This window comes from Schistocerca nitens, chromosome 2, assembly GCF_023898315.1.
Source record: "Schistocerca nitens isolate TAMUIC-IGC-003100 chromosome 2, iqSchNite1.1, whole genome shotgun sequence".
NCBI lineage: Eukaryota > Metazoa > Arthropoda > Insecta > Orthoptera > Acrididae > Schistocerca > Schistocerca nitens.
In genome coordinates, this window is record NC_064615.1 from 738,087,159 (window position 1) to 738,114,347 (window position 27,189).

General features: G+C 43.7%; 1 protein-coding gene across 1 annotated transcript in view; it reads left to right on the plus strand.

The window, feature by feature from the left end:
- The window catches only part of LOC126234599 (uncharacterized), a 231,141-nt gene that overhangs the window by 105,302 nt on the left and 98,650 nt on the right, over positions 1-27,189 (plus strand). The window contains exons 3-4 of the mRNA XM_049943318.1: positions 3,381-3,941; positions 19,069-19,221. Of these exons, the coding sequence (XP_049799275.1) occupies positions 3,776-3,941; positions 19,069-19,221 (319 nt within the window). The 5' untranslated portion in view covers positions 3,381-3,775. The remainder of the gene's footprint in view (positions 1-3,380; positions 3,942-19,068; positions 19,222-27,189) is intronic.

Genomic DNA, 27,189 nt, shown 5'->3' on the forward strand with positions numbered 1-27,189 from the left:
TTAAGAAATACTGTTCATTTGCATAGTATAAGAAATAACTACATAGGAGATTTACTGTGCTCAAGACTCTCCGACACACACAATAGTCACGAAGACACGAGACTGAAGTTCTTCAACAAATTGACAGAAACGTCCCGCTTGCCCCTCTCACATAAGTTTAGAAAGATTTAGCAACTTGGCTCAAAGAATATTAACTCACGGAGAGTGATGTCCAAGAATGGTGCTTTCAAAAGCTATACTCTACTCATTACGAACTTGTATTTTCACATAAACTATTAACTGTATTAACTGTACATTATATTTTGACAAGGCCAATTATATGAAAACATACTGAACGGTTGACAATAACACGTTGTAAACTTTCTTTACTCAGAGTCGCTGCTACTTCTCTAACGACCGCATGTATGTCACAAACAACACTTGATAACCAACAAATACTAGTAAGGGTAATCACACTTGTTGAGTAATGCGTGAAACAAAAGATTCGGAAAGTGGTGGTGAGTAATAGCAGGGGCGGAAGGAGGAGGAGGGGAACCAGCACACGACTTCCACCGGAACCGTTTCCTGGAAGGAAATCTGCGAGTTCTACACTGTTCCGCTACGCTCAGAAGACCGTATAATGGTACAAGATGTGTTGTTAACGCACTCTGCTCTACTTACGGCGAGCAAACTTGTTCTAAGTGAAAAGTCCAAATTTTCCTGAAGTAAAAAATAGTTACGTATTACTTTGTTCGGAGAGAGGGGTAGCAGAGAAGGAATCTGTATATCCAGCAGGGGAGGAAATCAAATGCGCACCTTATAATCCTGCTTTAGCTCTTCGAAGGCTTTCTACATCGCGTAGACAATTTTGCGTTGATTCCTTAGATTAAGCCATGGTCTCGTTGGAGTAAGCTAGGTCGGTCATTTGGCTCTTGCTACCTTTTTGTCTTGGTGGGTGGCTACCAGTAATGCAGTTTTTGCAGTCAGGCAAAAAAATCATTTTTCATTTTCTATATATGATATTAACTACATTATTTTTAAACAAGAAGGATACAGGAGCAACACAGTTTCTCAGAGATTCCAGTTAGAAGAAGAACCAGACGGTCATGGAAGAGCATTGTGACGAACAATAAAAGGACGATAGCTGCGAAAGTCACTACAGAACTCTATGTCGCACTCACGAACGCTGTCAGCACCAAGACAACACGAAGGGAGTTCAAAAAGCTGGGAATACCAAAACCATTCATCAGTAATGCAAAAGCCCGTAACAAGAAAACTTGACGCTGAAGCCGTAATACCTGGACCGGAGAAATGGAAGAAAGGTATTCAGCCGGATGAGTCTTGTTTCACACTGTTTCCAACTTTTGGGCGAGTTTACAACAAAGGCGGGAGACGTGGCGGGTTTCGATGATTATTTCGCCAGCCATATCGTGATACTCCATCGGCTCAGTGGGTTCTCTGCAAGTTAGTATTACTGCCAAGGATTACGTGACCATTTTGGCTGGTCTGGTCCATGCCAGGGTACAATGTTTGTTCCCCAGTGGTGATGCTGTAAGGCAACTATTCACAAGGCTCGCTTCGTACACGACTCCGCGACACACCGTCAGGTGGCATGCGAAGTATGGATGTAGATGTAGATGTAGATGTAGACTGGTTTCGTGAGCACGAGGATGAATCGCCACATCTCTGCTGGTCACCACAGTCACCGGATCTCAATATTATTGAGGCTTTGTGATCTACTTTGGAGGGAAGCGTGCATGATCGCACTTTTAAAAAACGTTCGAATAGTTTCACATGGGATACCACTAGATGTAAGCAATTGGGTTACACAAATTTCCTCCCGCAGACAGGAGAGGGAAGGGGTGGCGACAGGTAGTACATCCGACAATCACCTACCACTAATATAACCAAGTCCAATCGAGAATGAGATTTTCACTCTGCAGCGGAGTGTGCGCTGATATGAAACTTCCTGGCAGATTAAAGCTGTGTGCCAGACCGAGGCTCGAACTCGGGACCTTTGCCTTTCGTGGGCAAGTTTTCTACCAACTGAGCTACCCAAGCACGACTCACGCCCCTTCCTCACACCTTTACTTCTGCTAGTACCTCGTCTCCTACCTTCCAAACTTTACAGAAGCTCTCCTGCGAACTTTGCAGAACTAGTGAAAATCTCGTTCTGGAAACATCCCCCAGGCTGTGGCTAAGCCATGTCTCCGCAACATCCTTTCTTTCAGGAGTGCTAGTTCTGCAAGGTTCGCAGGAGAGCTTCTGTAAAGTTTGGAAGGTAGGAGACGAGGTACTGGCAGAAGTGAAGCTGTGAGGGCGGGGCGTAAGTTGTGCTTGGGTAGCTCAGTTGGTAGAGCACTTGCCCGCGAAAGGCTAAGATCCCGATTTCGAGTCTCGGTCCGGCACACAGTTTTAATCTGCCAGGAAGTTTCAAGTCCAATAATTAACATGCCGACCCCGTTAAAACGCGTGACAGAGGCTAGGATAAAGAAGGGTGGAACGACATCACTTGCGGGGTGAGGATCATAACCGAGGACGAGTATGTGGAAGGAACAGGATGTTTAAAATATAGACGCCTTTCGACGTCAAGGTCAACACAGATGGAGAATTTGTTCGTACTGAACAACAATGGGAAAATTATTTGACTGCAGCCTTCCTTAAGGAACAATTACAGGATTTTCCTTTAAGCAGTATAGGGAAAATATTCAGAAAAAATGGTTCAAATGGCTCTGAGCGCTATGGGACTTAACTGCTGTGGTCATCAGTCCCCTAGAACTTAGAACTAATTAAACCTAACTAACCTAAGGACTTCACACACATCCATGCCCGAGGCAGGATTCGAACCTGCGACCGTAGCGGTCGCGCGGTTCCGGACTGAAGCGCCTAGAACCGCTCGGCCACTTCGGCCGGCAAATATTCAGAATCAAAGTAAGAATTGCAGGACAGGGATTTGAACCCCAGTTGTCCTGAATATGAGTCCATTGCCTTAATCACTATTCCATCTCTTTCTGTAAACAGCCAGTTGTGATCTTTGGGTAACATCTTAGATACCAATGTACAGCACAGTGTCTAGAAGAAGCTTTCTTGACTTCGTATGTTTCATTTATGTTAAGTAACAGGAGTCTGCCCCATTGTTTATTTATTAAATTGACCGATTTAGGCTACTAAGACGACATTTGCTTTTAGCTGCTGCAACAGCGCCCCTTAAAGCTGATGCCATTTTTTTATCTCCGGTTTTCATAGCAGATTACGCCGTTTCGTGAGAAACATGTTTAGTAACTACTTCCAGTTAAGCGGGGGCTGTAGCCTATGCCTCAAAATTCTGGCGCTGTAAAGCTTTTATTTATATTGAATGAGTTTATTCTTTTCACTGAGTGCAGCCCTTCTTTGTCTTTCAGTTCCGCACCGACGCCGACACCATGACGAGGTCGTGAGCGTTGATGAAGATCAAGGAGAATTATGAAGCATTGTGATGACAGGCAGCTCTTCCAGGATCAGCGAAAGTGGAAACTGAAATGCGCTGCTTTTGTGTGACACCCAAGTCAGAATGTGACGAAGAGCTGCCGGAAACGCAACAACTGTATAGACTGCGGTCTTATTTTTAAAGTGTAGTTATCGTTCTATCACCTATACAGAACAAGCAATGCTGGAAAGCAGACATGTACTAAATTTTCCTCTAGTGGGAGTTATTTACAACCCAAAATATGTTTTACGGCAAGGTGTAGCCGGAGAAACAACAGCGACTGATTCTAAATGAAGTGCGAGGTGCTACAGTTGTGACGTATGTGTCGCGATGCGCCCTCGTTCTGCGATGCTGGTGGTGCTTCTGACTCTGCAGGCGTTAGGCCGGACAGCTGGGCAACAGGCGAACCACAGCATTAGCGCCCGGGGGACCTCTGGCCTCATATCCGGTCTTGCGCAGTTCAAGCGGCAGTGGGCGCACCAGAAGCTAGCCAGGCGTAAGTACCCGTTCACTGCTTTGTTCACGTGTTTCCCTGTGGCGAAGAAGCACAGTTTCTCTAGAATTGTCCCTTATGTAATCTATCATTCTTTATTCTCTTTATGCTGTACACTTGTTTTTATGTGCCTACAAGGCCACCATGTGTATTGTTTGCAACTATTCAGTTTGTCTTGCATCAAGGATAATTTCCCATCCTGGTTGTATTCGACCTGTAGTTATCAGCACTACTAATCTTTTCCAGACGACACTGTTGTGTACTTAAAAACGCAACGGTGGTGGAATAAGCCAATGTACAGTAGGAACATGGTAATTACGGCCTTATTAGAACACACACATTCAGTTAACTTACGTCGATTATGCTACTGAAAGATGATTATCTCGTGATGTACGGTTTGTGGGATGTTCTCAGACTGTTCTGTAAAATGAGTATCAGTCGTGCAGTGGAAAAAAAAAGAAAAATCGGGATGCTGCATGCCATTTGTGCAGCAGACGATCGTAGGTTCCAAAGATTAAAAAACTGCTAATCGCTGTCAGTGCATTCTCAGATGTAACTAATGATAAAATTTCACTACTACAGATTTCAGTATTTTTAAGAACACCTTTCTCAAATTACTGTCAAATAAAGTTTCTTGTGACCTCCATCAAAATACGACGTTGTTTACAACGATAAAATAAAAAGAATTAATCTGATAAAAGATTAAACTATTAACCAAAGTTTTAAAGATTAAGACACTCTAGTTTATAAGATACGTCCTTTCCCAATATCCTACGTATGAAGATCCAAGTTACGTTGCAGATAACTAGGCCTATCGCTATCATTTACCTTATTCTTTACATTCCCACACCACTTCCTTTCATAACTTATTGCCAAACCAAAAACACGAGTATGAGAGAGAGAGACTACAATTTACAAAGCTCATGCAAGAAAATGAGGACTTACGATGCCCAAAAAAAGGCCTTTACTTGAAACGAATGGTATGGATACACTATTGCCTGTTATGCATCCCTTTGACTCTTTACTTGATAGAGAAGAGTATGTACAAACGTTTAGGTTTGGCTACTTTTGCCACGAGAAGAACAGCAAACGTCAGGGATGTAGAAATCGGTAACTTAACATATTTTGCAAATTTCAAATCACTGATGTCTTATGGAATAATATTTTGTGATAACTCCTCCTATAGGCAAAATGTATTCATTCCACATCACAAAATAATTAGAATTATGTTTTTGGTTCACACACGTATATCTTGCAGGCATCACTTTAATTAGCTGAGAATATACCCTTACGGAACTGACTAACAATACATCTTTAGACATGCCTGCTGTAGCAACGTAGTGGAAGTATGAAATACTTACCATCGTCATGATCATCCACGCCGTAATGGTCCTGTGCGACTGATTAACGTGGTGTTGGAAATTACACTGATGACGATTATTTCGTGTTTGTTGCGCTTGTTCCAGTCGGGACTAACAAAAAGTTCAAATGGCTCTGAGCACTATGCGACTTAACTTCTGTGGTCATCAGTCCCCTAGACTTAGAACTACTTAAACCTAACTAACCTAAGGACATCACACACATCCATGCCCGAGGCAGGCTTCGAACCTGCGACCGTAGCGGTCCCTCGGTTCCAGACTGTATCGCCTAGAACCGCCCAACCACTCCAGCCGGCTCGGGACTAACAGTACATAGTGTTTCACTAGGCATGGTCTGCATCTTAAAAGGACTGATAAGGATGGTATAGCTAACTGGTGAAAGTATAAGCAAGTGCTTATTGATCTATGCACGGCGAAAGACCTAATTGTCATGGATTGGAGAAAAAGATTTCTTTTAGGAAACAGCCGAAGCAGTTTTTTGCCTGTTTAAAGATTGTTCCCATTAGTTTAAACCTCAGCCATTTGGTAAATTTACGTATAATTTTAAGGAAACCGCTCGTATGTGGATGATGTTGCCGTCTGGTAACACATACTCTATGGCTGCATCGAGCTACACTGTGTTTAGCGTCATCGAGTTGGCAGACACGGCAAAAAAAGGACGCGTTGGTCCACCTCTTACTTTTATGCAAGCAGTTATTCGACTTGGCACTCATTGGTATAGTTGTTGGATGTCCTCCTGAAGAACAGCGTGTCAAATTCTGCCCGATTGGCGTGTTAGATCGCCAAAATCGCGTCTGGTGTGTGGGGGGGGGGGGGGGGGGGGCTGCCAATATTGCTTCAAACATCTCAGTTTTGGAGAGATCGGGCGACCTTACTGACCAAGGTAGCGTTTGGCAAGCGCGAAGACCAGCAGTAGAATCTTTCTCCCTGTGCGGGCTGCCTTTATGTTACTAAAATGTAAGCCCAGGATAGCTTGCCATGGTGGCGAATAAAACGTGGCGTTGATTATCATCGCGTAACGTTTTGTGCAGTAAGTGTGCCGTGGGTGACAACCAAAGGGGTCCTGCTATGAAAGGAAACTGTACCCCAGACCATCATTCCTGGTTTAGGGCAAATGGCGGGCGACAGTCAGATTGGTATTACACTGCTGTCTGGGGCCTCTCCAGACACGTCGTCATCGGAGATCATTTCTTAGCGGGACGCATCACAAGCCGAACACATGACTGGGGAAGCCTCCTCTTCACACAGTAGAGGATCAGGCACTTACTTCAATACAAATGGTTCAAATGGCTCTGAGCACTATGGGACTTAACATCTGAGGTCATCAGTCCCCTAGGGCTTAGAACTACTTAAACCTAACTAACCTAAGGACATCACACACAGCCGGCCGCGGTGGCCGAGCGGTCCTAGGCGCTTCAGTCCGGAACCGCGTGACTGCTACGATCGCTGGTACGAATCCTGCCTCGGGCAAGGGTGTGTGTGATGTGCTCAGGTTGGTTAGGTTTAAGTAGTTCTAAGTTCTAGGGGACTGATGACCTAAGATGTTAAGTCCCATAGTGCTCAGAGCCATTTGAACCATTTGTGGTCTTCAGTCCTGAGACTCGTTTGATGCAGCTCTCCATGCTACTCTATCCTGTGCAAGATTCTTCATCTCTGCAACCTACATACTTCTGAATCTGCTTAGTGTCTTTATCTCTTGGTCTCCCTCTACGATTTTTACCCTCCACACTGCCCTCCAATACTAAATTGGTCATCCCTTGATACCTCAGAACATGTCCTACCAAGCGATCCCTTCTTCTAGTCAAGTTGTGCCACAAACTTCTCTTCTCCCCAATCCTCTTCAACACCTCCTCATTAGTTATGTGATCTACCCATCTAAACTTCAGCATTTTTCTGTAGCATCACGTTTCGAAAGCTTCTATTCTCTTCCTGTCTAAACTATTTATCGTCCATGTTTCACTTCCATACATGGCTACACTCCATACAAATACTTTCAGAAACGACTTCCTGACACTTAAATCTATACTCGATGTTAACAAATTTCTCTTCTTACACTGAGTCTACATTTTATATCCTCTCTACTTCGACCATCATCAGTTATTTTGCTCCCCAAATAGCAAAACTCCTTTACTACTTTAAGTGTCTCATTTCCTAGTCTAATTCCCTCAGCATCACCTGACTTGATTCGACTACATTCCATTATCCTCGTTTTGCTTTTGTTGATGTTCATCTTGTATTCTCCTTTCAAAACACTGTCCATTCCGTTCAACTGCTCTTCCAAGTCCTTTGCTGTCTCTGACAGAATTACGATGTCATTGGCAAAATTTACAGTTTTTATTTCTTCTCAGTTCATTAACTTTGCTCTTATTCCTGCTGGAAGAATATTATTGCACTGGGTTTCATAATTGGTTTGGGCTACAAATGATATATTGTTTTCGTCATAAATTTCTTGTATTAGATAGTTTATCCAAACACCAGAAATCAAAACTTCGGGGGAATGTGCAATACGGTAGTAAGCGATCGGCAATTAAAGATGTAAGAAATAGTTGACTCCATATTCATATCATACCATTGAGTTTTGATACATTTTACATGAAAAATGAACTGTGAGAAAGCTTCGTGCCCTACACTATAAAAGGTAAAGTCAGTTTCATCAGTCAGATAGATTTCGGCCAGAGTTTTCTGCGATGTGAGAGAGATTCTTCTCATTACCTTACAAACCATAGCTGGGAAATAAAATGAAATTTTGTGGATGGAATGATTGGCAAAATACGCACAAAGAAGCCTGGATTATAAGAGGAAAAAATTCATCTAGACAACGTACCTGCCCACAAAGGTGCCCTGAACATGAGTTTTTCCACCTGTCCCATTCACCCAGTCCCTCACTGGAAGATTTTCTTTTTAATTAAACGAAGATGTTACGTTCACACATTCAGGAATCTCGCTTCAGGTAGGAAATCTACTCGCTCGAATGAAGTAGCAAAAAATAATCCCGTCCGTAAGGGCCTCGGAAGGCCGAACGGTACTGATCGTCAGAAGCGTCATCCCTTGCCGATAGCCGTATTGGGTGCGGATATGGAGGGGCATGTGGTCAGCACACCGTTATTCCCGCCGTTGTCAGTTTTCGTGACCGGTGCCGCTACTTCTCGATCACGTAGCTCTTCGATTTGCCTCACAAGGGCTGAGTGCACCCCGCTTGCCAACAGCGCTCGGCAGGCCGGACTCATCCAGGTGCTAGCCAAGCCCATCACCGCTTATCGTCGGAGATCTGACGCGAACCGGTGTTACTACTGCAGCAATGCTGTCGGCAACGTTGGGAAAAGACTTAAGTTAGGAAACATTTGTTTGCTAAGAAAGATGTAGGCTTTCATTGCCAGGTCAAGACTCCGGAAGATATTCGGCATGGTGTGCATCTGCACTGAAAGACAGGATCTATGATCGTCGTCGCCTTATGTATCAAAATGCCATGAAGTGCGCTGCATTCTTGGATGTGCATATAATGAGCATTTCAGCGCAACAGCAGAAAGTACGCACGTGTAACGCCATGTACCCATGTACAGCCCGTAGCATGTCCAAGTAGAGGGCTTGTCATTTAAAAATCGCATTTGAATGTTGTTAGTTTGTGCGTTATGCCTGATGTAAGAGGGAGGAAGTTCTACCACCATATGAAAATGTTCGACTGAGGCATGATCATGAGCTAATGAGACTGTGGCTTATCATTCCGCGATATTGCTGTGCGCGCTTGTTGGGATCCCACTGCTTTAATGTTAATATGGAATCGAGGGGTTGAAGAGGGCCATTCTCAACGCCGAGTAGGATCACAGTGACCCCGCGCCACTGGAGTTCGGCCGAGCACGATCGTGGAGCTACGTTACGCACCGTAACTTAAGAGAGGGGCTTGATTGCACCAAGAAAATTTCCGCACCGACAGTGCGACGACTTCTGGAGCGCAATCGACTTTCAGCAAGGCTGACATTGACGCGACCTTGACGCGCAGAAGTCAGTGGTGCGGCCAGCAACAACATTGGACGCAGGAATGGTAGAATGTTGTCCTTTCAGACGAGTCCTGGTTCTGCGTATATCATCACAAAGGACAGATCCGTGTGTGGATAGTCCGGGAGGAGCGAATGTTACAAGATTGCATTTGTCATCGCAATATAAAGGGTGATTATAATTAAAGTTAAGCTTTCAAAACGCTGTAGAAATAACATCATTGGTCAGAATGACATCAAATTGCAACGGAATATTATAGGAGAAGGGAGAAAACGTATGGCAGAAGAAAAAAATAGAGTAAAATTGATCAATAGGTGGCGCTGCATGTTTCAGAATACGTATATGAAAACACCTGTCATGCGCACGAACCATTGAAGTTGGTATAAACACCCCTGATACACGGCTTTTTTTCCTTTCGCATCTGTGATGTTCGCCATGAGTATCTCAATGCAGGATCGCTCTCTGTAATACAAGAATGATGACTGAGCACACGTCGCTCTGCAGAAGTTCCGGACACTGAACGGTTTTTTTAAAAAAAAGGCGTTGGTCCGATGACTGCCGTGGGTCTGGAGAAAATGATTCGGAAATACGCAAAGACAGGTTATTTTTGTGTGCAACCTGGCAGAGTGGTAGAGGGAACAAACGAATTGATTCGATGTCAGTGGAAGCAGTGATCACAGCAATGCGGGAGGACACGAGTGGTGATGTCAAACGTGTAGTACACGGAGAATATCCCGCACTTGGATATACCGCGAGCACAGTGCGTAAAATCCTACGAAACATCTTTCTTTGCTATCCATTCAAAATTATCCATGTGCAGGAGTTGCTTCGTGTTGACATGCCAGCAGGAGAGACCTTTGCTTTAGAATTTATTGCTCGCATGGAAGTGTACATTGATTGGCCGTGGGAGATTTTGTGGACAGACGAAGCCCACTTCCATCTAACAGGATATGTCAATACACCGAATTGTCGAAAATCCACACGCAAATCAACCAGTACCATTTCATTCTGAAAAGGTGACTGTGCGGTGCAGGTTTATGGCATCATTTATCATAGGGCCATATTTTTTATAAGAGATAGGTGCTTCCGGTCCTGTTACCTGTACAGTCACAGGTATGCACTATGAGTTTCTTTTGCGCAACCACTTCATTCCAGCTATCCAACAGCGTGGATGGAATCATTTTTATGCAAGATGGCGCACCTCCGCACATTGCAAATCCACTGAAGCAGCTGCCTAAGCGCCATTTCGGAAATGCTAGAATAATCAGCCGCCATTTCCCTAAAGCCTGGCCATCCCGATCACCTGATCTTTATCCGTGTGACTTCTGGCTGTGGTGCTCTCTGAAAGATGTTGTGTTCAGTGTTCCGTTTGCAAACTTAGCTGCATTGAAGGCACGCATTGCGCAACACATTCTGAACGTGACCCCGGAAGCATTTTGATCAGTTGTGAAACATGCTGTTTCTCGATTTTAACTTGTTCCAGAAAACGGTGGACAGCATAGTGAACATAGTTTGCGCCAGTCACACGGAAATTAATAATCCTATGTGATTTTGATTGATGCTTTTTATGCGGTTTTTGGCCTCAAGACAATTAAAAACCAATATTAGTGATGCTTTTTATGCAGTTTTTGCCCCAGGACAACTAAAAACCAATCTCAGTGATGCTTTTTATGCGCTTTTTGGCCTCAGGACAATTAAAAATCAATGTCAGTGATGCTTTTTATGTGGTTTTTGGCGTCAGGATAATTAAAAACATATTTTTTCCATCCTATGTTATATGACCTTGCTTTAGTAGATGGGCTTACGTAACACCTGTACACCCACGCACACTGAGTAGTACAGTTTGTTTAACATCAAACGTACACCTTAGGCATTGTTGTATCATTCATTTGTCATTTGTAGTCGGCCACTATTAAACTATGATGCTTCCAGCGCCATCTATTGCTAATTTTGTAACTATTTATTTTTATTCTGCCATACGTTTTCCATTGCAGTTTGACGTCATTCTGACCAGTGGTCTTATTTCTACAGCAGTTTGAAAGTTTAATTGTAATCACCCCGTAGGCCTAGCAACTGGCATGATCGTATGGGATGTATAAGGTACTCCTTATTTGCAGATAAGAACGCATTTTACTTTATTTCTAGTTTTGCTGTTTCACATACGTGAAGTGAATGTATCAGTGCTGCAGTACGTACAGAGGAAATAGCCCGCGGTAGGTTGTCACACTGGTAACAGTGACCATCTGGCGCTTTCAGAGCCAATGGGATGATGTGCCGGAGCAGAAATCGCTCGTGACGTCAGCAGAAAGATACGAAGAGAAAGTACATTTATTCTGGCGCGAATCAAGTAATTGTTATTAATAAAAACTTGCTAACAAAAATTGCCTTTTGTCACTCAGACATTAGGAGAAGTCTACGGATCACAAATACACTACTGGCCACTAAAATTGCTACACAAAGAAGAAATGCAGATGATAAACGGGTATTCATTGGACAAATATATTATACTAGAACTGAAATGTGATTACATTTTCACGCAATTTGGGTGCATAGATCCTGAGAAATCAGTACCCAAAACAACCACCTCTGGCCATATTAACGGCCTTGATACGCCTGGGCATTGAGTCAAACAGAGCTTGGATGGCGTATACAGGTACAGTTGCCTATGCAGCTTCAACACGATACCACAGTTCATCAAGAGTAGTGACTGGCGTATTGTGACGAGCCAGTTACTCGGCCAGTATTGACCAGACGTTTTCAATTGGATAGAGATCTGGAGAATGTGCTGGCCAGAGCAGCAGTTGAACATTTTCTGTATCCAGAAAGGCCCGTACAGGACCTGCAACATGCGTTCGTGCATTATCATGCTGAAATGTGCGGTTTCGCAGGGATCGAATGAAGGGTAGAGTCACGGGTCGTAACACATCTGAAATGTAACGTCCACTGTTCAAAGTTCCGTCAATGCGAACAAGAGGTGATCGAGACGTGTAACCAATGGCACCCCATACCATCACGCCGGGTTATACGCCAGTATGGCGATGACGAATACACGCGTCCAATGTGCGTTCACCGCAATGTCGCCAAACACGGATGCGACCATCATGATGCTGTAAACAGAACATGGATTCACCCGAAAAAATGACGTTTTGCCATTCGTGCACCCAGGTTCGTCGTTGAGTACACCATCGCAGGCGTTCCTGTCTGTGATGGAACGTCAAGGGTAACCGCAGCCATGGTCTCCGAGCTGATACTCCATGCTGCTGCAAACGTCGTCGAATTGTCCGTGCGCAGATGGCTGTTGTCTTGCAAGTGTCCCCATCTGTTGACTCTTGGATCGAGACGTGGCTGCACGATCCGTTACAGCCATGCGGATAAGATGCCTGTCATCTCGACTGCTAGTGATATGAGGCCGTTGGGATCCAGCACGGCGTTGTGTATTACCCTCCTGAACCCACCGATTCCATATTCTGCTAACAGTCATTGGATCTCGACCAACGCGAGCAGCAATGTCGCGATACGATAATCCGCAATCGCGATAGGCTACAATCCGACCTTTCTCAAAGTCGGAAACGCGATGGTACGCATTTTTCCTCCTTACACGAGGCATCACAATAACGTTTCACCAGGCAACGCCGGTCAACTGCTGTTTGTGTATGAGAAATCGGTTGGAAACTTTCCTCATGTCAGCACGTTGTAGGTGTCGCCACTTGCGCCCAACCTTGTGCGAATGCTCTGAAAAGCTAATCATTTGCATATCACAGCATCTTCTTCCTGTCGGCTGAATTTCGCGTCTGTAGCACGTCATCTTCGTGGTGTAGCAATTTTAATGGACAGTAGTGTACTATCTTTCAGTGAAAGGAAACATTGATTTTAATAAATAAATGAATAACTTTGGCATAAACGAAGATGTACTATGTTGTACAAACTACACGGAGTGTGTGCTCAAGTTACAGACTGGGCCCCACAGTCGGTGTCATCAATAAGATGCCTTTCGATCTAGTGACGCTAGTGTTTTGTCTTGACGTACCTCTTCGCAGACCAGCACATTCGGCAGAGCTCTCATGCACTGAAAAGACCTGGCCATGGGTTGCTGAGGAACTGGGGCGCAACGACTCAGAATGCATTACGACAGATTCACTCCGGCACAGAGCTGAAGCGACATAGAACGACGTACCCGAATCTGTTATGCAAGTACTGTTCGAATCTGTGCCCTAGTGTCAGAGGTGGCAGCTATGTGTACTAAATTTCGCAGCCCGTATATCCCGCTCTCTTCCCCCCAAAAAATCACCTACAATTTTAAAAGCGTGTTCTTCATACCATAGTGTATACATACAGTAAGAAAATTTCGTTATTTGTACCCTTGTTGGTGCTGCAATTTTAATGACCAGCAACATAAACATGTGATTGTAATGTGGAAGAAGTTTGTGGCCACTTTTTAGAGGTTTCACTGTCATTTTTTGTGGAGCGAGAGACATTAAGGTTTGATTGTTTTCATTAATGTCGTAGTCACAAGTAGCAACATGAAAAAATATATTCCGCCTTTTCACTTTCCAACATGGAGAGTTGTAGAGCATACTCGTACAACGGTGTTCCTAAGTACCTCCGAGCTTTCAGAAGACGACAGCACAAAAACATCATGTGCTTTATTCTTATAGCACATAGCTACATTCTAATTTATATTGCTTTAATTCTTGTTTTTTATATTTTGTAAAGCAAATTCTAAGACAAAAAAGGACACACCACGAACAAATTTCTGAATGGGACGGAAACTGGCACATGTGATGTTCATGTACGGACAATCAAATCAAATGAATTCGCAATTCCGAAGAAGGACTACCATCAACTGTAGAATGGAATGACGATAATGAAAATTTGTGCCGGGCCGGGACGTGAACCCGGATTTCCCGATTATCGCTTGTTTTCAGTGTCGTCATTCCATTCTACAGCTGATAGTAGTCCTTATTCGCAACTGCGAATTCATTTGATGTGTTTCGTAACGGCTGTGGTCGCCGCAGTGGCTGTTCCTTTGGACATGCATGCATCGGAATCAAAATAAACATGCACTGCAATATCGTAGACAAACAAATGGTTACAACTTCAAAAAACTGGATGAATTGTTCAAAAGAAAGAGCATGGCAAACTGACAAAATCAATAATGCGTTGCTACATCTCTGGCCCTTATGCAAGCAAAAAATATGGGGGTTGGTATTGGGTGATAGCGTTGTTGGATGTCCTCCTGAAGGATATTGCTCCAAATTCTGTGCAAATTAGCGCGTTATATTCTCAAAACCCTAGCTGGTTGCAGGGCCCTGCCCATAATCCTCCAGACGTTCTCAACTGGGGAGACATCCAGCGACCTTACTGGCCAAGGTAGGGTTAGGTAGCACGAAGATAAGCCTTGGGCGGACGGACATTATCTTGCTGAAAGGGTAAGTCCACGATGACTTTCAAGGACGGGCAACGAAACGGGGCGTAGGTTACCGTCGACGTACCGCTGTGCTGTAATGGTGCAGCGGATGTCAACGAAAGGCGTACAGCTATGAAAAGGAATGGCGCCTCAGATCATCATTCCTGGTCACTGGCGCAGACTCATCACCGAAGACAGCAGCACTCCAGTCAACGAGATTTCAGGGCGAAGACGCGTCTGTAGGCGCCCTGAACATCGGTGGGACGCCAACCTGACTGTCGCCCTCCATACAGCTCGAAAACCAGGGGTAATGGTCTAGGGGTGTCATTTCTTTTCATAGCAAGACCCCTTTAGTTGTCATCCGCGCTTTACTTACAGCACAGTGGTGCGTCGACGATATTGTACGCACCGTTTTTTGTCCTTCATTCAAGCCATCCTGGGTATATTTCAGTAAGATAATGCCCGCCAGCAGACGGCGAGCGTTTCTAAATGTTCGCCTTCGTCCTTGCCATATCTCACCTTGGGCAACAAGGTCGCCGGATGTCTCCCCAGGTGAGAATGTCTGGAGGATTATAGGCAGGGCCCTTCAACTAGCTCGGGATTTTGACGATGTAACGCATCAATTAGACAGTATTTGGCACGTTGTCCTTCAGGAGGGCAGCCAACATCTCTCTCAATCAATGCCAAGCCGTATAATTATACGTGTTACTGATTATTTGCTCAGTTTCTGAAGCTCTTTCTCTTGAATGAATCATCCAGTTTTTTTTCTGAAACTGTAATCATCTGTTTGTCTATACATGTTATGTTTATTTCATCTACCGATTTCCCTCCCATTTGGATAACTACTTGATGGTACGTAGTTTGCTTTGCTTTAGAGTATATGTAAGGTACATGTAGTGTACCATGGGTCTTAACCAGTAGAAGGAAAAAAAATTATCAGTGCTCACAAATATATATTACACTTCTTTCACACGGTTTTTCATCCTCCATAGCGACATTTAGAGGCATTGTTCACCTCAAGTATTGAGTAAGGTTATCATCCTGGTCCTATCGACTTACATTTCTTGGCTGGAGGACAACATTTCTTCTCTTGTGTGTTTTATCATCAGATCCAGAACTGTAAGATCACTCCTGTTCATGGACAGACACTTCTGTAGAGCGCTGTGAGGAATTTCCCATATGAGAAGACTTTATTAGCTTATTAACTACATTCAGTCTAAATTTTGTTGAGGACAGCCTGTTGCATTTTGGTACGCCTTCCTTTGTACAAGACCTTTTATACATAATCCAATAATAAACAACAGGTAAATCAGTAAAATGGTTAAAGAATCTAAGTGGTCAGTTTGTTCTGATACTTGACTTAAATTTGTTTTTGAGCCCTTGCCCATCACTTACAAATACCTCGTGGCTCACTTCCAAATTCACTTGGATAACAGACTGAAATCACTCTCCTCCAGGGTGCAAAGTATCATGGATAACTGAAGACAATAACATAAATTAATTCCTCGCTCAAAATTAAAAAGCTACTACAGGGTGTTTCAAAAATGACCGGTATATTTGAAACGGCAATAAAAACTAAACGAGCAGCGAAAGAAATACACCGTTTGTTGCAATATGCTTGGGACAACAGTACATTTTCAGGCGGACAAACTTTCGAAATTACAGTAGTTACAATTGTCAACAACAGATGGCGCTGCAGGTGATGTGAACGATATAGAAGACAACGCAGTCTGTGGGTGCGCCATTCTGTACGTCGTCTTTCTGCTGTAAGCGTGTGCTGTTCACAACGTGCACGTGTGCTGTAGACAACATGGTTTATTCCTTAGAACAGAGGATTTTTCTGGTGTTGGAATTCCACCGCCTAGAACACAGTGTTGTTGCAACAAGACGAAGTTTTCAACGGAGGTTTAACGTAACCAAAGGACCGAAAAGCGATACAATAAAGGATCTGTTTGAAAAATTTCAACGGACTGGGAACGTGACGGATGAACGTGCTGGAAAGGTAGGGCGACCGCGTACGGCAACCACAGAGGGCAACGCGCAGCTAGTGCAGCAGGTGATCCAACAGCGGCCTCGGGTTTCCGTTCACCGTGTTGCAGCTGCGGTCCAAATGACGCCAACGTCCACGTATCGTCTCATGCGCCAGAGTTTTCACCTCTATCCATACAAAATTCAAATGCGGCAACCCCTCAGCGCCGCTACCATTGCTGCACGAGAGACATTCGCTAACGATATAGTGCACAGGATTGATGACGGCGATATGCATGTGGGCAGCATTTGGTTTACTGCCGAAGCTTATTTTTACCTGGACGGCTTCGTCAATAAACAGAACTGGCGCATATGGGGAACCGAAAAGCCCCATGTTGCAGTCCCATCGTCCCTGCATCCTCAAAAAGTACTGGTCTGGGCCGCCATTTCTTCCAAAGGAATCAATGGCCCATTTTTCAGATCCGAAACGATTACTGCATCACGCTATCTGGACATTCTTCGTGAATTTGTGGCGGTACAAACTGCCTTAGACGACACTGCGAACACCTCGTGGTTTATGCAAGATGGTGCCCGGCCACATCGCACGGCCGACGTCTTTAATTTCCTGAATGAATATTTCGATGATCGTGTGATTGCTTTGGGCTATCCGAAACATACAGGAGGCGGCGTGGATTGGCCTCCCTATTCGCCAGACATGAACCCCTGTGACTTCTTTCTGTGGGGACACTTGAAAGACCAGGTGTACCGCCAGAATCCAGAAACAATTGAACAGCTGAAGCTGTACATCTCATCTGCATGTGAAGCCATTCCGCCAGACACGTTGTCAAAGGTTTCGGGTGATTTCATTCAGAGACTACGCCATATTATTGCTACGCATGGTGCATATGTGGAAAATATCGTACTATAGAGTTTCCCAGACCGCAGCGCCATCTGTTGTTGAAAATTGTAACTACTGTAATTTCGAAAGTTTGTCTGCCTGAAAATGTACTGTTGTCCCAAGCATATTGCAACAAACGGTGTATTTCTATCGCTGCTCGTTTAGTTTTTATTGCCGTTTCAAATATACCGGTCATTTTTGAAACACCCTGTATTTACACTGTATATGAGATAAGAAAGAGCTTCGAGGAAGTAGCCTGTAGCACACACATGTGTATTTCGAATTTGGACGTCTACTATAGTGAACATAAGAAATAATTCTAGTAAAATATATGTTAATGAAACATAAGACCCTTTTCACATATTAAAAGCAATAAATGAAATAAATCTACGGTACCTTCAGAGTGCAGTTTGGGCAGCCATTCTGCTGAATCGTCTCTTCAAAACAGCTGGCGCTGCAGGGAGAGTGTGATGTGATGGAACAGCACAAAGTGAAACTACGCAACGTACACGAACGTGTCGTACAGGTCTTGGGTTGATAAAAACAGTTTATTGATTTTATGAAAAGAAAACTAACTCGAAGTGGCATATATCACCCAAGGACTGTAGACTAACAATGCAACTTGAAGGCAGTACAACCTGCAGGGGCAAACTGTAATCATTAAGAACTCTGCAAACCTTCAACAGACTTTTCTTTAGCAGTGAGATGCTGATACATGGCAATAACATGCTGCAAATTGCCACTGATTCTCTGATAATCTACACAGTATGTCCCAGTTCCGTTAGGACTGCGGCTAAGAAAAATAAAAGTCATAGATTATGTTCACAAAATCACTGTACGTATTCAAAATAGCCTCCCCCTGAATCGAAAGACAGCTGAAATCGTTTTAAGACAGTCACAGTAGTCCTTTTTGGAGTTGAACTCAGTACTGCAGTACAATTTTCTTGGATGTCCTTGATTGTGTCATTGCCAACTTCGATTTGAGATACAACCAGAAGTCGGCTGAGGCCAAATCCAGGAATACGGTGGGTGATCTAGGACTGTATCCATTTGCTAGCCAAAAACTCGTGCACAGTCTTCGCTTTGTGGGCTCGGGTGTCGTCATGAAGGAGCAACCAGGAATCTTGCTCTCGGTATTCGGGTCGAATTCGACGAATTCTCGCCCACAAACGATGGAGGACTCAAAAAATTTGATGTTGACTCACTGCTCCACTGCCATTTTCCTACCAGTGTCAGACACGTATTGTTACATTCACGGCCTGCTGCAGCAGTTCTAGCGATTTGGCTTTCTACAAACCTGTTTTTGAAGCTTCAAAGATCGTAACGCCGCAACTCGCCACGAGATGGCATTGCAGTTTGGTATTTCACGACAAGCAGTCCTAACGGAACTGGGAAGCACTGTGTATTGTGGAACACATACGTCCCCAGGTTAGGGTTAATGGTGGTACGGCCAACCGGTGCGAGCGCGTGCGCTGTGTGTTGCAGTGCTGAGCCTGCTGACGGTGGTGCGGTTCCACAACGGTCCCTGCGTGACGCCGCACGGCGTGGCGGGCACGTGCTACCACCGCCTCGAGTGCGCCAGCAGGGGCGGCGCCGCCGGCGGACACTGCGCGCGCGGCTTCGGCGTCTGCTGCTACTGTCAGATGAGCTCCATTATACAGCTTTAAGGCTTCATGAAAAACGCATGCTGTTTTAAAGATGCACTAAATATACAATTTTTAAGATACGGCAATGAAATTTTGTACCATACTTTACCCGAAATTAACACATTTATTGTTACATTGCTAGGATTATATATATTTAACTTTTTTGTGAGTTTTTAAAAATTTTATTTTCAAAAAATAATATACGTACCTTTTTCTTATAGACTATTCAAGAGATTTCTATAAAATTTTCTCCGTTTAATCTCTTTACATGCAGTAAGCTTGTCTCATAACTTTTTTCAGTATATAGAATAAGCGAATATTGATGATTTTTAATTATAATTCTGTAAGTATAACACAAAATTTATGAAAACTTCCAAAAACTTTGCCATATATAGCAGCTTACACTTACAATTTCAAAATTTACTCTTGAGTAGACACTTATTGGGTTCGTAGAAATAAGTGTACAAAGTTTCATAATTCTATCCTTCATAGATTCCGAGAAAAATGCACATAACTTTTTAAAAAAGACAATTTTCAGGAAATGCAATTTAAAGCTCAGCCCTAATGTTTTTTTTTCTTATTTCACGCATTCTGAAGGCCCCAGATTTGTACATGGGGTCCTCTTTCCCTAGAAGGCTTCTCTTTTCGTTTCTTGTTTCCTACTTCTTTTCCTTTAAGAGGTCTTCAACTGACTTTCCATCTGTAAAGAGGCGCTGTAAATCTATTTTCCTAAAGATATCTTGAGTGAAATTTCCTATCTTAAAGCCCATTCTTTCTAATGCCTTCATTCTCCCCACGTTCCTACCATTAAATACAAGAAATGCATCATGAGTTGCAATCCTGACAACAGTAACAGATGAAAATGTTGTTTTTGGGCATCGTTTCCATACGAGTGAAACAGATTCATTTGGATTCTGGATTTTGCCATGAACACACTTTCTTAGAAGCTAAGTTTTAGCCATCAACCTGTAAGTGGGCTTGACAACATCGAGAATACAATTTGGAAGCCTCTTCTTGCGAATGTACGGGTTGTTATCCATCTGAGCCTGCAGATATTTACACCAGCTAATGTGGCACAGATAATGAATGGGACGTTTATCTGTAGACACCATGTGCAAATATGTAGCCCATACTACACTTTTCATGTCACTTTACACCGGATAGGTTCTGCCTGATAGACTTGCTGTAATACACTTACGTAAATCTCCGTCAGTAGCACAAGTCACAACAGCTGGTTTATTATTGTTTCTAACATACAGAACGGAGTCACAGGTGATCTATAACACCAAAGGGTATATACACTGAAGCGCCAAAGAAACTGGTACAGGCCTGCGTATTCAAATACAGAGATATATATAAACAGGCAGAATATGGCGCTGCGGTTGGCAACGTCTGTATAAGACAAGTGTTTGGCGCAGTTGTTAGATCGGTGACTGCTGCTACAATGGCAAGTTATCAACATCTAAGTGAACTTGAATGCGGTGTTATAGTCGGCGCACGAGCGATGGGACACATCACAGAGGTAGCGATGAAGTGGGGATTTCCCTGTAGGACCATTTCACTAGTTAACCATGAAAATCCGGTAAAACATCAAACCTCCGATATCGCTGCGGCCGCAAAAAGATCCTGCAAGAACGAGACCAACGACGACTATTGAGAATCGTTCAACGTGACAGAAGTGTAACCCTTCCCCAAATTGCTGCAGCTTTCACTGCTGGGCCGACAAGTGTCAGCGTGCGAACCATTGAACGAAACATCATCGATATGGGCTTTCGGAGCCGAGGGCTCATTCGTGTACCCTTGGTGACTGCGTGGCACAAAGCTTTACGCCTCGCCTGGGCCCGTCAACACCAACATTGGACTGTTGATGACTCGAAACATGTTGCCTGGTCGACGAGTCTCGTTTCAAATTGCATGGAGCGGATGGACGTGTACGAGTATGGATACCACCTCAATGAATCCATGGACCCTGCATGTCAGCAGAGGACTGTTCAAGCTTTCAACCGATGATCTTTTTCAGCGAGTGGATCAGGCGATTCGAGGAAATCGTCGGTTCACAATTTCTGTATTGAATGATTTATTTCTCTAAATTACAAAGTCAGCTCTGTATACCATCGTGAGTGAGCGACTTTAGTACGGCAAGCATTGTGCGAGATGGATTCCCAAGATGCTGTCCGACAATCACAAAACATAGCGAATGAGCGACGCCTTATCGTTTCTCCAGCGCTACCGTGATCCAGGAAAAATTTTTTGAACCAAATTTTCACAGGGACAGGGACATTTCGAAAATGAAGAGAAAAAAATGGCCACTCAAAGAGTGGAACTATTGTCATTTTCTGTGTAAACCTCCATCAGAAAGTGTTGGCTACTGTGTTCTTGGACCGAAAAGGGGTTTTGTTGGTGGAATTCATGGATAGTGGCACGACAATCACTGCAGCCTCATACAATCTGACTATTCAACGTCTACGAAGGGCATTTCAGAAAAAGCAAAGAGGCGTTTTGTGTTCAGGCATTGTTCTTCTTCATGACAACGCTCGGCCGCACTCTGCGGCTCCAATAAGGACGCTGCAGGGCTTTCGATTAGAATCGTTTGGCCACCCACCATACAGCCAGCTCTCGGCTCCCTCATATTTTATCTCTTTGCTCGCATGAAACATTGGCTAAGAGGACAGCATTTTCGCAGGAACAACGAGCTAAAGACCAGTGTAGAGAACTGGCTGAAAGCTCAGACAGCTGTTTTCTATGCGGTCTAGTCACATTAACGTGACCACCGCCTATGGTCGACGTCAACATGCAGTAACACTCAAAAACAGCAGGTGGCAGCACTAGCAGTAGAGGGTATATAAAGCGCGTCAGGGGGACGCGGAAAACAGCGCAATCGTTGTCGTAATGCGGACAAGGAGCGACTTACGTGACGTCCAAAAGAGCATTATCGCTGGCATTCAGGCCACAGGTGGAAGCATTTCCGATACGGCTAAGTTTGTAAACGGTTCGCGTGCTGCCGTGGTTAAAGTGTGCTGTACATGACAAAATGGCGTTATCCAAAACCGCCGGCGCCACGCCAACTGTGGTGCAACGCGGGCCATAAAGGACAAGGGTGAACGATGGCTGCGGAATGTGTACAGGTGAACAGACTGTCGACCAACTGATCAATCGGGTGAACCAAGGGGCTACCAACAATATCCCTCCAACGACCACTCAGCGAAGACTGCTGCGTATAGGCCACCACAGCAGACCCCTGCTTCATGAAGCCGTACTGACGAAGGCTATAATTTGCACGTCAAAACCGGAGATGGACGTCCATTGAGTAGCGACAGGTCGCCCTTTGAGATGAATGACGTTTCACGCCCCATCAGACAGATGACCGTTGACAACAATCGTGGCAAGGGACCAGGCTGGAGGATGGAGAGTTAAGACCTGGAAATGTTTTGTGGCATTCCCTAGGTGGTCTCGTTATTTTGGAAGGAGCTGTGAATCAACAGAAGTATGTATCTATCTTTGGGGACCATGTCCACCTCTGCATGCAGTTTATTGTTATCTCAGCACGATGGCAACTACCACCAGGACAGTGCAACGTGTCAGATAGCTCGCAATGTATGCGAGTTGTTCGACGAGCACCATGATGAGTTTACCATAAATTCAATGGCTACCAAACTCCCCGAATTTAAACCCAATCGATCAGGCTGTTCGCGCCACGGATCGTCAGCTGAGAAACCTAGCACACCTGGCAATTGCACTGGCTTCAGCATGACTCCACATCCTTTCGGTACCTTGCAGAACCTCATTGACTTTCTTCCCGCACGTCTGCGCTGAAAAACGTTTATTCACGTTTAGGACAGGTGGTCACATTAATGTGACTGGGCCGTGTATCACGAGGGTATTGGAAAAGTTAGTATTACACTAGGAAAAACGTCCGTCAGAGCGATGACTATGTGGAGAAGTACCTGGAAGGTGTTGCTAAATGTTGGAAATAAAACAGTTTTGATTTGCTTTGTGGTTTCCATTTCGCAGACAATCGGACCTTGCAATATATATATATATATATATATATATATATATATATATATATATATATATATATATATATCACTCATAATTCATAATAATCTATTCTTATGTACGAGGGTGACTCAGTTTAAAATGTTGTGAAAGTCATACTACTGCATGCCGTTTTGAATTTTTCACATATGTGTTCCTAGAAGCTGGCAGCACATGTCAAATGGAGGTGTTCCGAAACGCAATATTATGCATTCAACAGATTCAACTACTGCCAGTGCAAGGTGGCAAGTATGCTTTAGGTGTGTAAAAACCACGGTTGCGCGATATTTTTTAGCAAGGGATTCTCCAGAGAGGACGTTCTTTGTGAAATGCATTTCTTGAAAGGTGAGCATTGTACGCCACAGGAGAAAGGTTACAGTTTAACGTGCCGTCGACGACAAGGCCATTAGAGACGGAGCACAAGCTCGTATTAAGGAAAGCTAGGAAAGAAAATCGACCGTGGGCTTTGAAAGGAACCATCGTGGCATTCGCCTTAAGCGATTTAGGAAAATTGCAGAAAAACTAAATCTGGATGGCTGGTTGGGGATTCGAACCACCGTCCTCCTGAATACGAGTCCATTGTATTAGCGCTGTGCCGCATCTCGCCGTACTTTGGAGAAAGCTTGCTCAGCAGTATACAGGACTCAACAAAGGACGACAAAGAATTACAAATGAGGAGCATATTTGTTGCCCTGTGGAGTTTTCCAGTAATACTAAGTTACAATGTGTGCAAGAAATGACCTCTGGAGATCGTCGTGATACAGTCAATGACGTACTCGTGGCCTATCTGTAGATTGTTCGTGGTTCTCAGGGATCCGGATTTGGTTATATTTTTGTAAAATTTCTGGGCACTGACTCCAGAACACAAACGGAGCCTAATAGTTACAGGGGACAGGTCATGGGCTCACCACTGTTAGCCTGAGTCAGAGTAAAGAAGTTCAGTGCGGACCCCTCGACATACAAGGCTATGATGATGACTCTGTTACGGGACGTACAGGTTGTAATGCAGCTGAAATTCCAGCATCATGGTGAGACCGTTAATGCTGCATCCTACGGCACCACTCGCAGGAAATGCGTCCGGCCTTTCGCCGTAAGGGAATCTGACTCTTGAGAGCGGGCACCGTTCGGATCACAATGCCTACCTTCTCAAAGCAAAATAAACGAAGGAACTACTGCAGACATTCCGTCAGAAACTCTTGGAACATCCACCGTACAGTCTCGACTTAGCCCTCATGATTTTGATGGGTTTTGGTTCCTTAAAAGCCTCTTGAATGTGCGACTCGTTGAAAAAGATTAGGTTGTAACATGAAAAGAGGTTCGTTGGATGGACAGCTGCCACGTGAATTCTTTGCTGCAGGCTTGTCAAACGATGGGATAAGTGTTTAAAGAGGTAGCATGTGGAAAAGTAAAATAAATTTCGGGTTGGTACTCGTGGCATAGGTACCGCTACCCTGTTTTTGAAACTTTTGAGTGACCCTTGTAAATTAAAATCCACTGTAACATTATTATGCTATGTCATTTGAACTCATGACAGTGCAGCAATACTCAGAAATGTTTAACAGTAAGAGCATCTAAACTAACATGTAGTCGGTTCCCATTTGAATCAACTACTGGGTAAATATGGGATGTGAAAAAAAGGTCTTCCATATTTTGAGAGATTAGTATGGACTAAAATAAGAAAAAAAAGTCCATTAAAGAGGCGATCGAAAGTGCATACCTTAAGAGTTTTGAGCACTACTTCCTGTTCACTATTATGAAACACATCTGTTCTACTGAACAAGTTTTTATAGCCCTTAAGGTATGCGTTTTATATCCCTTGTTTACTGGACATTTTTCCTTGTTTTGGCCCGTACCTACCACCTCTCAAAATATGGGATACTCTTTTTTAACACGCTGTATTTAATAACCACTGCTGCATAACGTCACTTGCCTTGATGATGGCAGCAAACGTGAACTGACGAAGAACTTCCTAACTATGCAGCAAATGTTAATTTCGTTCTGTTAACGTGTTAGTTGCGCAACAAATCAGCAACAAAACAGTGACAGCCTGTGCATCGTATGCCAAACCAGTGTGCCTGTCTCTCTCACCCTTTCTCCCTTCTCCCCCCCCCCCCTTCTCTCCTTCTCTCGTGTGTGTGCGTTTCACCGAGAGAATCTGAATTCATCTTTCCAGTCAGCAGTTTGCCGACTGATTTGATGCCATCTTCCAACTTTTACTCTCTCGTACCGATCGTCTCATGTCTACATACTTACAACACCCACCGTCCCCAACAACCTGCTTCCTATTCTAGCCTGTCTGATACATTTTCCTTCGCCTTCAACTGTTTACAGCGCAAGTTCGCTATTCCAGGGCAGTATCGCTTCATGTATATACTTTGGATAAAAGTTTTCTGTTCTTTCCAGTTCCACTTACTATTATCACACTTCTATGGCATCTGCTTTCAGATGCTCTCAGTTACATCATCAGCGATTTTCCCCTAAGACCACGCTTCGCTTGTACTCTATATAATGAGGAACGGTACTCCAAACACATGCTTACAGGAATTTCTTTCACAGTTCCACGTCAGTATTTGACATGGCTTTATTGATCGTTATCAGCGAAACCACTTGCGTTGCCTCACAAAATATTTTCCTTCGTTGTCTTTTCGTCAGCTAGCATACTGCTTTCAGCAGCGGAGCATTGGTCAATTACCTAAATCAAATTAACTAAATGGTGCTCTTACCATGATGCAAGGGCCACGTTGCTGCCAAATAGGGGACTTTATATCATAGATAATATTTTTAGTGGTAGCGTCACTCTTTAAGTTCGAGTAAAAACTAAGAGGTGTATTTCCCGCTCTGTAATCATCTTACACAGGTCTGTTAGAAGCATTATGTACAATGACTGAACTAAAATGCATTGTGAGGAATGAAAGGGCGTGATCAATAGTTGAAACTTCACTGCTAACAGTACTTGATATCGGAATACGCTGAGATTTCAAACATCAAGTCTCCAGGAAAGTTAAAACGTTTCTTTTTGAATATCAACAGATAACTTGAGCTTTCTTTCATAGTGCTGGACGCTTTACTCTCCTATTGGCTTTCATTGGATTTACCTATATTTCGGTTCTTTCATTTTTCCTTAAGACAAGTTTTGAGTAACCATCTGTGACTTCGGCCATTTTACGTTTTACATCTATGAAGCAGTTGCTCCTTTCTGAACACTATGTAAGTTCTTTTCACCCTTTTTCTTTTTTCATTCATTTTGCTTTTGCTGAAATTCTCTTCTCTTGGTCTCTGTTTCTATGCAAATACGCATACTGTCTTCCATAAGGCAGACCTGCCGCACTAAACAGCGTTTTTGACTCAGAGAACATACAAATCAACGCAAAATTAGATAAATTCTAGAAACGTCTTGGTCACGGTTTCTTGCTGATTACAAGCTTCAATCAACTTATAATTGTAAGCGTAATTTTTCATATTTTTTTCGTACGCGTCTTATTGAGCTATTCCAAAGAATTTATGAGTAAGTTCACTGAAATAATTAACAGTAAACAGTCTTCACAGACGAGTAAATGTCACAAGTGGAACGTTCACTAAAAGCATTGACTTACAAAAAGATAGGAAACGCTTTAAGATCCAGGTTTTACTCGTGACACTTGGGGCATGAAAATCAGTGACTTGTCCAGTGATCATATGGAATTGAAGTGCGTTGTCTTGCAAATGGTTTGTCCTTTAATCGCTTCTCTTAGCTTGATTTACCACTCCAAATATTTTAGTTTTTCGAGTCTTCAATAACTGTATCAGTAATTTGGGTGGTGCCCCTCCTCTGACTCCAAATTAATGCGTGAACATTTCTAGTTTCACACCAACTTTTGCACCATGTCCACTACTCACGCGTCCGTATATTATGTTGAAAATCAAAATACAATGTAACCATGAT